Source organism: Mandrillus leucophaeus, unplaced genomic scaffold (genome assembly GCF_000951045.1).
Source record: "Mandrillus leucophaeus isolate KB7577 unplaced genomic scaffold, Mleu.le_1.0 Scaffold370, whole genome shotgun sequence".
Classification (NCBI taxonomy): Eukaryota; Metazoa; Chordata; class Mammalia; order Primates; family Cercopithecidae; genus Mandrillus; species Mandrillus leucophaeus.
In genome coordinates this window covers 1,705,653-1,719,175 of record NW_012103921.1, presented here as the reverse complement: position 1 = coordinate 1,719,175, position 13,523 = coordinate 1,705,653, and the positions used below count along the sequence as shown (strand labels likewise).

Here is a 13,523-nt window from a genome sequence, read left to right as displayed (position 1 = left end):
CTGGCCTGGCCCGCCAGCTTCGCCCGAGTAATCCCCGGGCAGCCACGCGCGGCCACTTGCGGGAAGCACCAGTCCTGGCTGGGCTCCTTTTGCGTCTGCTGTCTTCTCGAATCCGCACAGCCCCAGTTCAGAGACGTTGCGCAGCTTGCCGAGGCTGCGGTTAAGACTGGGACTCCCGGCCTAGATAGATCCCAGGCCTTAGGCACGGGCCAGGAACCTAACTGAGAACAGCGGCAAGGACCTGTTGCCCCTTATCCACGTCCCCGTACTGGCTCAGGGGAAGGCTGCCCACAACCCACAGCCCCTGGACAGCTTCTTCTCATGCCACCCTTGTTATTTCTAAGACCCGAGATTGTAAAACAAACACTTTAGAAGCCAAGTCTTTTGGGCTGGGCGCGGTGGCTCACGTCTGTAATCCCAGCGCTTTTGGAGGCCAAGGCGGGTGGATCACCTGACATCAGGAGTTCAAGACCAGCCTGGCTAACATGGTGAAACCCCCATCTCTGGTGGTGGGCACCTGTAATCGCAGCTACTCAGGAAGCTAAGGCGGAAGAATCACTTGAACACGGGGGGCAGAGGTTGCAGTTGCAGTGAGTTGAGATTGCATCATTGCACTCCAGCCTGGGCAAAAAGAGCAAAATTCCATCTCAAAAAAAAACAAAACAAAAACAAAAACAAAAACAAATCTTTTGGATGGAAGGCTGCCTGGCCTATCCCTCCTGGCTCAGCGCAAGTTCCCCAGCCAGAAGAGCACCTCTGTCACACCTCTGGGCTCTTCCTTGCACTGCAACACTGAGTGTCAGCTCCATGTCAGGCACCGTGACAGATACTGGGGAGACAGCCCTCCTGGCCCATGATCTAGCTGGAGAGACAGACACAGGAAACAAAATCCCACAAACAAAATCCCTTAAATGAAAATGTAATTAAAAACTGAATAATCAGTTCCATGCAACGTATTTTTTTTGAGACAGGGTCTTGCCCTATCACCCAGGCTGGAGTGCAATCATAGCTCACTGCTGCCTCAACCTCACGGTCCCAAGCGATCCTCCTACCTCAGCCTCCCGAGTGGCTAAGTTTTGTTACCCAGGTTGGTCTCCAATTTCTGGGCTCAAACAATCCTCTCACCTCAGCCTCCCAAAGTGCTGGGATTACAGTAGGCACGAACCACTGCACCCAGCCCATGGAACATATAAAAAAGGAACCTCACTCAGCCCAGGGCATAGGGCAGGCATCTTGAGGTTGACTGGAGCTGAAATATGATGGCTGCGTGGTTAACAAGGTGAAGGGAAGGGAGGAGGTGGAGGATGCCGGTCTGGGCTGTGCGGAGGTCCTGTGGCACATTGCAGAAGCAGAAAGCAAGCCCGGGTTGCCAGTGCAGAAGGACTTGAGTCTTTTTCCTATAGACATATCCACTGAAAGTTACAGCAGAAGAGGAATGTAATTTGATTGAGTCTCCCTGAGCAATTCCTTCTGAGCCCTTGAGGACAGGACCTCTGGTTCACCAGCGCCAGCTGAAGGTATGTTTGGCAAAAACGAAATAGGGAAACTGGACAAAAACCTCACCTTTCGAAGGAAAGAAAAGTCTGTAGCAGATAATCTGAAGCAACACATTTTATTTTGTTTCAAATCCATACGGCAAGGAAAGCGGGGCTACCGAGGTGGTGCTGATTGGAACAAAGAGAAAACTGTGGTCTCTGATTAAGACATGGAGTCTGCAAACAGGGGCCAAAAACCTTGCCCTCTTTGTAACATGAGATCAATCAATGCTGGCTGGAGGGATGTTAAAGTGCTTGGTGGAGACTGGTCCCTTCAGTGTGCTAAACATGGCCCTGATAGCTTCTCTACACAGGTCATTCACCAGTAAAACCCATCCCTCACAGAGGAGAGCCTTGGCCCAAGTCTGGACCAATGACCAGGTCTCCCTAACTGCCCATCTCTGGGCTATAATCCGGGGCCCAGGACATCGCTAAACCTCTCTCTCCTTGCCAGGGAAATGTGAGGCTGGGGCCTCCCATAGAGACCAGTGGTTGGTCCAGGAAGGGGATGGCTCCAGCACAGATGGCTGTAAAGCAGAGTCCCAGCTTCCCACTCACACTCAACATAAAGAAGTCCCAAAGGGCAGTTCCTTCTATCTTTTGTGACAGAATAGCTCACTTAACTTGCAAGGAAGTTACAAGGTCCCAAGCCAAGCCTCTGTCCTCGCTGGAGGGTTGGAGGTGGGGAACACGAGGCCTGGGCCTCTGGGAGGCTGGCTTCTCACTCCCCAAGTTTGCCTCCCTTCTTTCTGCTCTGGTGGGGCTGTCCACTTCCTTCCAGGAGTCAGTAATCTGTGACTTTCAAGGCACTGAACAGCTCTGTCCCACTCCCAGATGGGGAGAGGGCAGCCCCCAGGCTCATGACGCGGCTTCTGCTTTAATAAGAGAAGTTCATGCAAAATGAACTTGTTCTGTAACTGAGTTCGGTAGATTCATGTTTGTCAAGTTTGCTTACAAAGAGGGCTAGCTGGGTTTGTCGGTCCCTGGCAGGACCACTGCCTCACACTAGAGTCGCTTCCCTGGGTCTCCCACGGCCCACTGAGGCCAAGCGCCCCTGGCAGGGCCCATATCAGGTCCACCTTTCGACGGTTCTGCTGTGACTGACCCCATTCCCAGTGGGGCTGGCCTGGTGAGGCAAGGTGACCCCTGACAGCCACGGTCAGCGCCATGCTAAGGGGAATGTCAGCATCGGACAGCCTCCCTCCCGAGGCAGCCACCAAACCACATGCGGTCGAGTTGGGGAGGGCCCTGGTCACCCCTCTAAGCCTGCAGCTCACTGCTGGCCCCTCCCTATCAAATGGCTAAAGGAGATGAGCTGAGGGTGGGGGTGCCCTGGTGATTCCTAGGGAGAAGGGGTGAGCTGTGCATCCCTTCGGAGAAAGTGGGAGTCACAGCCCTGAGGTTTTGAGTGGACACAGCATGGAGATTCTTGGCCCTATCTGCTGGTGTGCATCCCTTTCTGCAACAGGAGTCCACCCGTGCGTGAGCGCTGGGCACAGCTCTCTGTCCTTCCTGCCCTCTCTGCACCTTCCCACCCCTCCTTCGCTCTCAGATACATGTGAGAAACAGCCCTGCTCTGTCAGCCCAGATGGGTTCATCCCCAGCCTCCTGCCCACCAGCTCCACAGAGTCATCTCTGCTCCCACAGACACAGTGGCTCACTCCAAGTCTTTGCCCAGAGTGAAAACTCACTCCTGCCTCCCCAAACCCCTCTCCCTCACTCGTCTCATGAGCTTTCTGGAGACTCCCAGTCAGGGCCCCAAGGCCTGGCCTCCTTAGGAGAGGGCCGCGACTCCGCGGTGAAGAAGCTCCTGTCCCAGGAGTAAAGCGGAAGCCCAGAAGTCCCAAAGCATCCGAAGCCACCCAGCGGGTCATCCAAAGCCACCCAATGGGTTACCCAAAACCTGCAACTCCACCTGCCCTCCTGGAATCTCAGCAGCCCACATGTTCTGCGAGAAGCCACCGGCGATACCCAACCTCAGGGCTCCCCTCCCACGGACAGTGAGGTGATGGAAGACTGCTCCAAGGGCAGGGTGACTGGATGGAACTGGTGACCAGAGGCGTGCAGGAAGGGCAGAGACACTGCCGGGGCCCAGGAGCCGGGATGAGGCGGGGCCTGTGGGACCCGGGCCCTACCTCTTAGCCCAGGCCCTGCAGCTCTGCCTCGGACTTGGCATGGCTGAGGGGCCGGAGAGTCCGGAGCGGCCTGCCCGGGGACCCACAGTCCTGCTCCTCGTAGGTGGGGTTCAGGCGGCCCATGTCGAGGGGACAGAAGAGGCTGCGTTCAGTAACCGCGTGGTTCTCCACCAGAGCCTCCAGGCTGGGGAACTCTGCCGGCAGGTGCTAGGGGAGGAAGGGGCTTCAGCTCCAGTCCCCTTCCCCAGGGCTCACGCCAGGCACCAGCCACCTCCTCCCACAGGAACCTGCCCATTTTAGAGAGCAGGGGACGAAGCCCAGAGACTTCACATGTGCTATCGTGGCAAAGCCAAGCACCATTCCCTCTCTCTCTTCCCAGCCTGGGTAGGACTGAGATGTTTAGCTTGGAAGTAAGGGCACACATGTGAAAAACCCCTCCCATCCCTAGAAACTGGGGGGCAGGACAAGACATCACACTGGAGACTCAGAGGTTGTTGAGCTCAGGCAAGCCCCTGCTCTCTCTGAGTCAGTTTCCTCCTCTGCTAATTTGGGCTAGGGTGTGGGAAAGCCAGGATTCCTGTAGAAATGTTACACGTGACTCCAGCTCAAGACTCTTATTAGAGGTACCCTTCGAAGCCCCCTCCGGAGAGAAGGGCCCTCAGCGACCAGGCACCTCCCTTCCCCTCCAAGAGCCTTCAGGTCAGAACAGAGTGGAGCCAGCAGAGGTGGGGCCAAGTGGGCCAGCTGGGGGCGAGGCCAGCAGGGCCAATGAGGAAAGAGCAGGACAATAGAGGCAGGATGGAATTGGACGAGGAGCGACGCCAGGGAGAGCCAATGGGAGACAGGGATGGCGGTGAGGCGCATTCAGGACCTCAGCAGTTAGAAACGGGAGGGCACCAAGGACCAGGGATGGAACCAATGATGCGGCGGGGCCCAGGCCCCTCTGGCCGCTGCACTCTTACCTCCAGGCAGTAGCGGCCCAGGTGATTCCGGAAGACCTGGTGCGGCACCACGCCGCACTGCGTGTGCACGGACAGACACCACTGGCCGCTGGCACCCGGCTCAGGCCACAGCAGGAAGGCCCCAAGCACGTCTCTCCGCAACAGGGCCAGGGCACAGGGCCTAGGGGCACAAAGGGGAGAGGGTAAATTAGGCTGGACTGCTCTCCTGGGCAATGGTCATGACAACCCCAGCAGCATCGAGGCAGCCTGTGGATTAAATGCCCTTAAACACACAGTGCATTGCCTGGGCTTGGTGGCTTATGCCTGTAATCCCAGCACTTTGGGAGGCCCAGGCAGGAGGATCCCGTGAGCCCAGGAGTTCAAGGCTGCAGTGAGCCATGACCACGCTACTGCACTTCAGCCTGGGTGACGGAATGAGACCCTGTCTCTAAAGTGAAATTTAAAAACAAAACAAAACAAAAAACAGCAAAAACCCAACATGGGGCGTGACTCAGAGTCAGGCTCAACAGAAAGAAGTTTTTAGAAGCTTAGAAGGTTTCTCCAGGGTCTGTAATTGTTGGCAACGTCAAGACTTTCTCAGGAAAGAGGCTTAAAGAGCTGACGCTTAGGGGCCTCGCCCTGTGCAGGCCAAGTGCTGAGGGCTCTACCCGAATTACCTCATTTGACCCTCTCCACAGCCTTAAGATGAAGCTCCTTTCATTAACCCCATTTTACATTAGAGAAAATGGAGGCCCAGGGTGGTGAAGTCCCAGGCCTGAGGTCACCGAGGTTGGCAGCGCTCTGCCCGTGCACAGGAGTGTGTGCCTCAGGGGCCTGGGAAGCCCGTATTTCTCTGCCCACTCCAAGGGACTGGGCATCGGGCCAGGCCAGGCCTTTCCTACCTGGAGATGCCAGCGAAGGCCCAGATGTTCTCCGTCAGGCTGCCCTCGCTCTCCACCAGGCACGAGTGGCCACCAGGACCCCGGGGCCATGCCTCCCATGCGGTAGGAACTGTGGAGACCATCCAGGAGTCAGAAGGAGAGTGGCCAGGCCCTCCCATTCCCTACGGCTGCAGGCCTCATCACCCATCACCTCTCTGCCCTGCTCAGCAGACACATCCGCACACAGGTCTTCCACCCGCCAGTTTTGGTCCATATGCAGCTGTACGCAGTCCCCTGTGCATAGACCCGGATGCAGGCAAACACACACAATGCACAGGCAACACTTGGAGGTGTGGCCACAGCCTTGCAGGAATGGGCACTCACGCCCACCTCTGGCTGGTCCAGGAGCGCACAGGCACGTGTCCCAGGTACACACAGGGCAGGCATGTTCCCACTACTCACAGGCCTCCCGAGCCGACAGCTGCAGCTGGGTCTCATAGGTGCAGCCGCGGTAGGCCCCCGAGCGGATCACCTTGCTGCGAATGGCCTTCTTGCGCACCAGCGTGGGCGAGCAGTAGGGATTCCCCAGGCGGGCATGGCGGGCGCGGCCTTCCGACTCTGGCAGCTCCTTCTAGGGCACCAAGAGGGGCCCACAGGCAGGCAGACTCAGGTCCAGCCATGTCAGGCCAAGTGAAGCCCCTGCCCCCGACATGCCCCCCAAACCCATACCCAGTTCCCTTGTCCACTGCCCACTCCTTGGCTGGGGTGCTGCGTACCCCACTGCCCACCAGCCCCTCTGCTGGCAGTCGCCGGAAGGAGACCAATGCATGGACGTTCTGAGAGAGTTGATCACGGCCGAAGGGCTCCCGCACCAGGCCCCCAGGGGGGCCCCCAGAGCTGGACAGTGACTTTAGGGGCACCTCCCCTGTGGGTCCTGGGCAGGGCTCTGGCAGTGCCCGCTCCTCAGGGTGCTGCAAGAGGTAAGCCAGCTGGAAAGAGCGGCATAGGAGCAGGTGCAGGATCTGGACCTGGGAGGGAGGGAGAGAGGTGGGCTCAGTTGGAGGAGATCTCCGTCTCCCTGGGCCTCAGCCCACTCACCATGGGTGCATGCAGCCCCTTGGCTTCGGAGGCGCTTCCCATTCTTCCTGGGAAAGCTCCTACTTACCCTTCAAAACCTCACCACCATGCAGGCTCCCCTAGCAGCTTCCTTTATTTTTTATTTTTTTTTTTTTTTTTGAGACGGAGTCTCGCTCTGTCACCCAGGCTGGAGTGCAGTGGCCGGATCTCAGCTCACTGCAAGCTCTGCCTCCCGGGTTCACGCCATTCTCCTGCCTCAGCCTCCCGAGTAGCTGGGACTACAGGCGTCCGCCACCTCGCCCGGCTAGTTTTTTGTATTTTTTAGTAGAGACGGGGTTTCACCATGTTAACCAGGACGGTCTCGATCTCCTGACCTCGTGATCCGCCCGTCTCGGCCTCCCAAAGTGCTGGGATTACAGGCTTGAGCCACCGCGCCCGGCCTCAGCTTCCTTTATTTATTTAACAAACAGTGAGGACCTTCTGTGGTCCAGGTATCACGCATGGAGCAGAGAATGGAAGCATGAGCTCACGCACTCCTGCCCCCAGGCTTACCACCCCAACCCTGCACGCCACATCAGCACCCCCTTCCAGGAAGGGCCAAAAGCCCAGGCCCTGAAGTCAGAACTTGAGTTCCAATCCTGGCTCTGTCACGTAGGAGCGGCTGTGGGACCCTGGGTAGAGCATGGCACCTCTCTGTGCCTCGGTTTCCTCATCCCCACCTCCCTGTGCCCCTTTGAGGAGTCAGTGAAATGGAGCACAGGAAATTCCCAGCGCAGGCCCAGTGCTTGTTGGGAGCAGCGCATCCCACCCGCCACACACACCATCCAGACCCAACGTGTCAGACCCGTGAGCATCAGATCAAGGACCATGACTCAGCCACCTGTCACCCTAGTATCCAGCACAGGGCCTGGATAGACAGGATGACAGCAAATGGTTGCTGGCCAGAACCAAACTCAGAGCCTGTCTGCCAAACGCCTCGCTGCTGAGGCTCTGTTGTTCACCACAGTCAGGCTGGCTTTGACTTTCTGATCCACCTGCCCACCCCGACTGCTCTGGGCCAAGCACTGTCTCAAGATCTGGACCCAGACTCTGCTCTCAAAGAACTCAAGTGCCTGTAATTAGGGCAGACGATGGTAGCGTGCAGTTCATGTCGCAGGACCCCAGAGAGAGGGGCCCTCCAGAGGAGTCAAGGCAGGGTTCAGACATGTGGGCTGAGCCCTGAAGAGTGAGTGGAATGTGCCAGGATGAGAAGGAAGGGAGGTGCCAGACAGAATGGCATGAGCGAAGCCCTAGTGGTGTGACTCTCCATTCTCCAAGCGCGTGGCCAGGTTCCCGCCCCTGGGCCCTAGGGAATGCTGAGGCCACTGACTTGCTTTGTGGTGTCCTCAGTGGGAAGAGCCACAGAAAGAGGCGAGGTGTGCATGCCTGGAGGGGGATCAGGCTGCCCTGACAAAGCCCTCAAGGAACCCGCCCTGATGCCCAGCACACAGTCCCTCCGGCCTCCATGGTGGTCCCCTGCCTCGAGCCCCAGATACCTCTCCTGGCTGGCTGCCCACAAAGAGGTGGCAGAAGAGTTTGCTGGCTGGGCTCCGTGGGTTTCGAGCCACGAAGGCAAACTGGCAGTCGGCAGGGCACCAGGTGGAGTAGAGGATGCGCCTCAGGGCATGCGCCATCAGAAGCACCTGGCGAGGCAGCAGCATGAGGCCCCCATCAGACCCACCAGGCAGCCCCACCCCTGCTCGCCAGCCTGCAGGGGTGAAGAAACCCTCCTTCCTTCCATCCCGCCCAGTCTCAAGCCCTCATCCTTCACATGGGCCCTGGGCTCAAGATCGCCACCCCCATGTGATGCTCGGCCTGCCGGGGGCCCAGAGAACGGGAGTGACGGCAGGCACTGGGGTGACACGCCTGGCGCCTGGAGGCAGGTGACTGGGGTGTGAATCCTGGCTCTGCCACTCATTTGTGTGACTCGGGCAGGCGAGGGCAGTCCTCTGAGCGCCTGTGGTGACGCGTCAGGTAGGGAGATACCAGCACTTCTCGACGGGGCTGTTGCTGGGGGTCAGTGGGACCTCATGTGAGTGGCACAGGACCTGACCCCAGGGCCCCGCAATGCCCAGCTCTGGAGACACCAGGTGTGCCTCAGTGGTAGGTAACTGATGCCCACAGCTGTGAGGTGCAGTCTGGCGCGCAGTTAGTGCCCGCCCCACGCTGGCTCAGCAGGAGGACGAGCCGGCAGCAGGGCAGGGAGGAGCAGTGACCAGGAGCAGCCCTACCGCACCTGGGTGAAGCTGCCCATGGCCCACCAGCCAGGGCGGGGCAGGGAAGCTGCAAAAGCCTCAGTGGGCTGGATGTTCCTGATGCTCAGGCGGGGAGGGGGCCCCAGAGGGATTCTGGAGGCCCAGGGGTGGGAAGCTGTTGCCCGAGCCAGCCCTGGGAGGAAGCGGCCCTTGGTGCAAGTCCACAGGCCCAGAGCAGGTAGGCTGGTGCGCCAGGGGGACCCCAGGGGAAGCAAGGGGGCCGAGCTGAGGCCAGGACCTAGGTGGAGAGCGCATCCTGAGGCTGGAGACACCTGTACCCATCCAGTCCTCACCTGCACCCACAGGGGTTCCTACCTCACCCTCCCCGCTGTAGATCTTGAGACCCTGAAGGCTGAATTTCAGGATGACGGCCCGGCGTCGGGGACAGTCCTGGGTGGAAAATAGTAGTGGGGCCAGGCATCACCTCCCAGACCCTGCCTTGGCCTGCCCAGCCTCAGTACCATCCACCAAAGGCTGGTTAGCCCACTCCACCACCCCTGGCACGGGGTGGGGTCCTGGCTGGTGGAACCCCCTGGCGCTGGGGAAGTGTGGATGGCTCCTGGCAGACGACCCCAGCTACGGCCACCGCTGGCCAGGCTATGACTGTCACCCACATCTCCATCTGTGGCTTCCAGCTGTGGGGCCCAGGTCGCAGTAGCCCAGGGCATAAGGGATGGGGCCTCTGGGGCCTGGGTGTGTGTCCTGACCAGCCCACCACAAACACTGCCTGTGTCCCGCCCCTCTCTAACTGTGGGGAGGGTGGATCTGGTCTCGGGGGTTATCTGGTCTTCAAGGCTGTGACTTTCACTAGGGAAGTGCCCTCCCAGGCCACCCACCTTCAGCGCCCACAGCTGCTGCTGCACCAGCCACACGCTCTCCTGGGTGTCCAGGTCGTCCACAGGGAAGGAGCCCACGTACTGCTCGGTGGTGGGGCGAAGGGAGTAAGTCAGGGAGTCAGGTCCGTGGCTCCTAACCCCATCCTCCAAATTCCCCCCAAACACACATCTGCTCTGCCAGGCAGGCTGTGGACAGACAGAGCTCGATTCTCAGAGCCCAGGCTCTGCTGCTTTCCTGGCAGGTGACCTTGGTCAGGTCACTGAAGCTCTCCGAAGTCCCAGTCCCTCATCAGGACACACACACACTCCCCAGCCCAAGTCAGGGAAGAGAGAGGTAGAAGTAGGTCCTAGACCCATAGCACTTCCCAACCACCAGCACCTGCTACCTGAGGGCCACCCACCAGAGCACACCTGGACAGGGCGTCCCCACCCACCTGGGCAAACTTGGTGATGCACCTGGGCCGGTGAGGGGCCAGCCCACAGTCAGAGGCCCTGCGGCCCCCAGCCCCCGCCTTCTGCATGGCCCCTGGAGTGCCTGGCTTCCAGCTCCACAGGAGGGGAGGCTGCAAAGGGCAGAGGGGGAAGGGCTGCTTTCGAGGCAGGCAAGCCACAGAGTGCCCCCCACAGGCCATTCATTCACCGGCTTCCTAAGCAGCTGCTATGTGTGCAGCAATGCTGGGCAATGCCCTGGGCACTGGGGAGCCAGCCCCGAAGAAAATGATGACATCTCTGACTGCCCTCAAGGAGCTTACATTGTTGCTGGGGGGAAAGACATTGAACTAAATAGTAAGGTAGATCACACGTGAGATGCGGATGGAGCGAGGAGGAGAATGGGAAACGTCAGCTTAGAGGCTAGGCTGATTGTTGCTGGGAAGCCCTCACTGAGGAGGGGAGGTTTGGGTCAAGATCTGAAGGGTGTGGCGGTACATGCCCAGGGTCACTCACTCATTCACTCAGCAAGCTCTGAGGATTGTGGTGCTCTGGGCTGGGGCCTCCCCCAGGGGGTGGAAGTCAAGGGATAGACCTGTAACCAGCTTTCACAAAGTGCCCGAGGGAAGGGAGGGCCACCTGAGAGGGCGCCATCAAAGAGAAAGGCAGTGACAGCAGCAGAAATAGAGACTGCAAAGACACAAAGGCAGGCAGGCAGCGGGGGCCCGCAGGCCGACCTCAGCAAGACCAGAACAGCAGGCTGGATCCAGTTTGGGATCAGCCTTAGATGCCAGGCTCAGGAATTCAGACCCCACCCTGTGGGCAGTGGGAGCTATAGCAGGTTCTAGGGCAGGAGCTCTGTAGTTCATGAAGGTGGCTGGCTATAAGCTGGATGGCCAGAGCTGATGAGGCCAGGGACCTGCTGCAGGTGACCATGCCTCACTCAGCCCAAACGGACCCCAGCCCCTTCCTGAACCCCCCAGTCCCTTGCAGATCATGAAAACCAGAACTCAGCCAGACAGTGCACTGACGCAGACGGGATGTGGGGAAGGAGGACAACTGCCCTGGGGGCTGAGGACCACCCCCTCCAACTGCTCAGCCCAGCCAGGCTCTGGTCTTTCCTGGGACCCCTCTCCCACATCCAGTCGTGGAAGAGGAGTGGACCCCCCTTAGGCGATTGTCCTCAAGGGCAGGGAGCACACTATTTCCCATGGGAGCCCAGGACACAGCTAGTGCTCAATTAATGTGGAATTAACACATCATAGCCCCATGATTCCAAGAAAGAACGGCTGAATGCCTCTGGCGAGGTCCCCCAGGACTCAGCTCCCTCAGTCTCTGCTGGGACCAATGGGAAAGCCACCTCTGTGTCCCATCCTGGCTGGCTTCTCTCACCAGCCTGCTTGTCATCACTGACTTGGGATCAGAGTCCTGGGTCCAAATCCTGTGTGACTTTGGGCCAGCTACCTCAACCCTCTGAGCATCCCCTTCCTCATTTGCAAACCTGGGATCATGTGAGAAGTAGATGGGGACAAGAATGGAGGAGCAGGCGCCCAGCCCGACATCAGCCAGGCTTGGATCCAAAGCTCAACAAAGCCTGCTACTCAGGAGGGAGCTTGGGAGGACAGCGGGGTCTGACCACTTCCGCTTCCCTCCTTGTCCTTGGCCACCCCGACAGGCGCCCACCCAGGGTGGGAGGGCCAGGCTGGGGAGGCCTGCCTGGGGGCTCGGATTCCCGCCACAGAGAGCAGGTATCCAACAGAGCCCTGGGCAGCAAGGACGGGTCTGGGGTGTGCTCTCGCTCAAGGAGGAGGGCTGGGGTGCTTTGGAACTGACTCTGTTAGCACCAAGAGCCCAGGAAGGGACCCTGTTTCTGCCCGCCCATGACCTTTAACCCCAGGCTCAGGCCAGGGTGGAGGTGCCTGCACCGATCCACTTTCAGTGAGCAGCCAGGAGCCAGAAAAAAAACGCTGCACCTGTACCGTCCCCTTGAGTCTTCCTGGCGCCCCCTCCTATCCTGGCTGCCCTCCTGCTTTTCTGGGCTATTGTACCCTGATCATTTTCATGTCATATCCTTTACCTACTATACCTTTCATGTTTAAATAAAGCAAAGTTAGATGTGCAACCCGCACTAAAGCCATGTGACATCATTTCCAGGTAAGGAGGTGGCAGGGCGGGGGGGCTTCCAGTGAAGCCACCTTTCAACTTCATAGTCACATCCTGGGGCCAGGATAGGCCAGGATGGCAGGCAGTGGGGAGGGAGGAGGCAAAGACAACGAAACGCAAAACGCGGAGAAAAGGAGAGGGAAGGTACAGAGGATTAGGGGGTGGCCGGGGACAGAGGCAGGAACAGAGAAGGGCGAGAAAGACAAAGCAAAGGAGAGAAAGGAGAGCTGTGGGGAGGAGAGGGAAGGGTACGTTTCCCATCCTGTCCTGGCGGACCCAGCCCCTCAGGCACCAAGCGTGAGATGGGGAGGAGCCGCGTGGGCATCTCACACTCACACGCGCACACAGCTGTGTCCAGGGCTGCTGTAGCCCCTCCCTCCACACCCAAAGTTGCAGCTTTCGGCGTCCCCAGTGTCCCAGCTGTGGGGATGCGGAGGCCAACCACTGGCCCTCTTAGGGGCCCCACCCCACCCACCATCACCTGATCCTTTCCCCATCTCCCTGGTCCTTAGCCTCCTTGGAAACTGGAAGTTCCTCCCTCCTTCCTAAGCCTGAGGAGCACAGTGCGTTCAGCCCAGGCGTGGAGTTGGGGCGGGGGGCTCCCGGGGGACCAGGGAGGGCACGGGACTCACTCTAAGCCTGGAAACAGACCTTACCCATTCCAGGCACAAAACACCCACTTGTCTCTCTCGGGGCAGATCTGCTTTTCCCAGGCTTTCCACTGCACTCTGGCTGGGCCGGCACCTTCCGAAGGGGACACACTTGGAATGAGGCTGGGGCTGTCCTCAGGTTTTCCAGGTGGCCCTGCTCAGAGGCAGGAGACTGGATGGGCTGACCTGCCTCGTGGGCCAGGCGCAGAAGCCCTCTGGGGCACTGCACCATAGCTGAGTTGGGGAGACCACCAGCCTGCAGACCCTGGGTCAGCAAAGGGTGGCTCAGAGGAGTGAAGTCACTTGGCCATGGTCACACAGCTTAAGTGGGAGAGCAGGGAAGCAAATCCATGTCTCGTGCTGTTTCCTGAGGCCATGGCGGTGCCTTTCTGCTCGGACTCCCCTCCCACAGATAAGCAGGGTGTCCACTGCTGGAGTTTGGTGGGGGTCCCCGCCAGTCCAGGAGGCGGCGAGGCAAGGAAGCCGCCGGCTAGGGAACTAGGTGCTGCCTTCTGGCCGGAGGGTCTACTCCCACTGCCCCAACAAGCGTCCACCTGTCCTGGGCCACAGGGTCGGGAAACC

The 13,523-nt window shown here is 59.2% G+C and overlaps 1 protein-coding gene across 1 annotated transcript in view; it reads right to left on the bottom strand.

Moving 5' to 3' along the window:
• Positions 1-1,598: 1,598 nt before the first annotated feature.
• The window catches only part of SH2D5 (SH2 domain containing 5), a 22,122-nt gene continuing 10,197 nt past the window's right edge, over positions 1,599-13,523 (bottom strand). The window contains exons 2-10 of the mRNA XM_011990139.1: positions 10,134-10,262; positions 9,700-9,780; positions 9,179-9,253; positions 8,105-8,251; positions 6,269-6,520; positions 5,955-6,123; positions 5,514-5,622; positions 4,633-4,792; positions 1,599-3,877 (exon numbers count right to left, since the gene is read on the bottom strand). Coding sequence (XP_011845529.1) covers positions 3,674-3,877; positions 4,633-4,792; positions 5,514-5,622; positions 5,955-6,123; positions 6,269-6,520; positions 8,105-8,251; positions 9,179-9,253; positions 9,700-9,780; positions 10,134-10,220 — 1,284 coding nt within the window. The 5' untranslated portion in view covers positions 10,221-10,262 and the 3' untranslated portion in view covers positions 1,599-3,673. The remainder of the gene's footprint in view (positions 3,878-4,632; positions 4,793-5,513; positions 5,623-5,954; positions 6,124-6,268; positions 6,521-8,104; positions 8,252-9,178; positions 9,254-9,699; positions 9,781-10,133; positions 10,263-13,523) is intronic.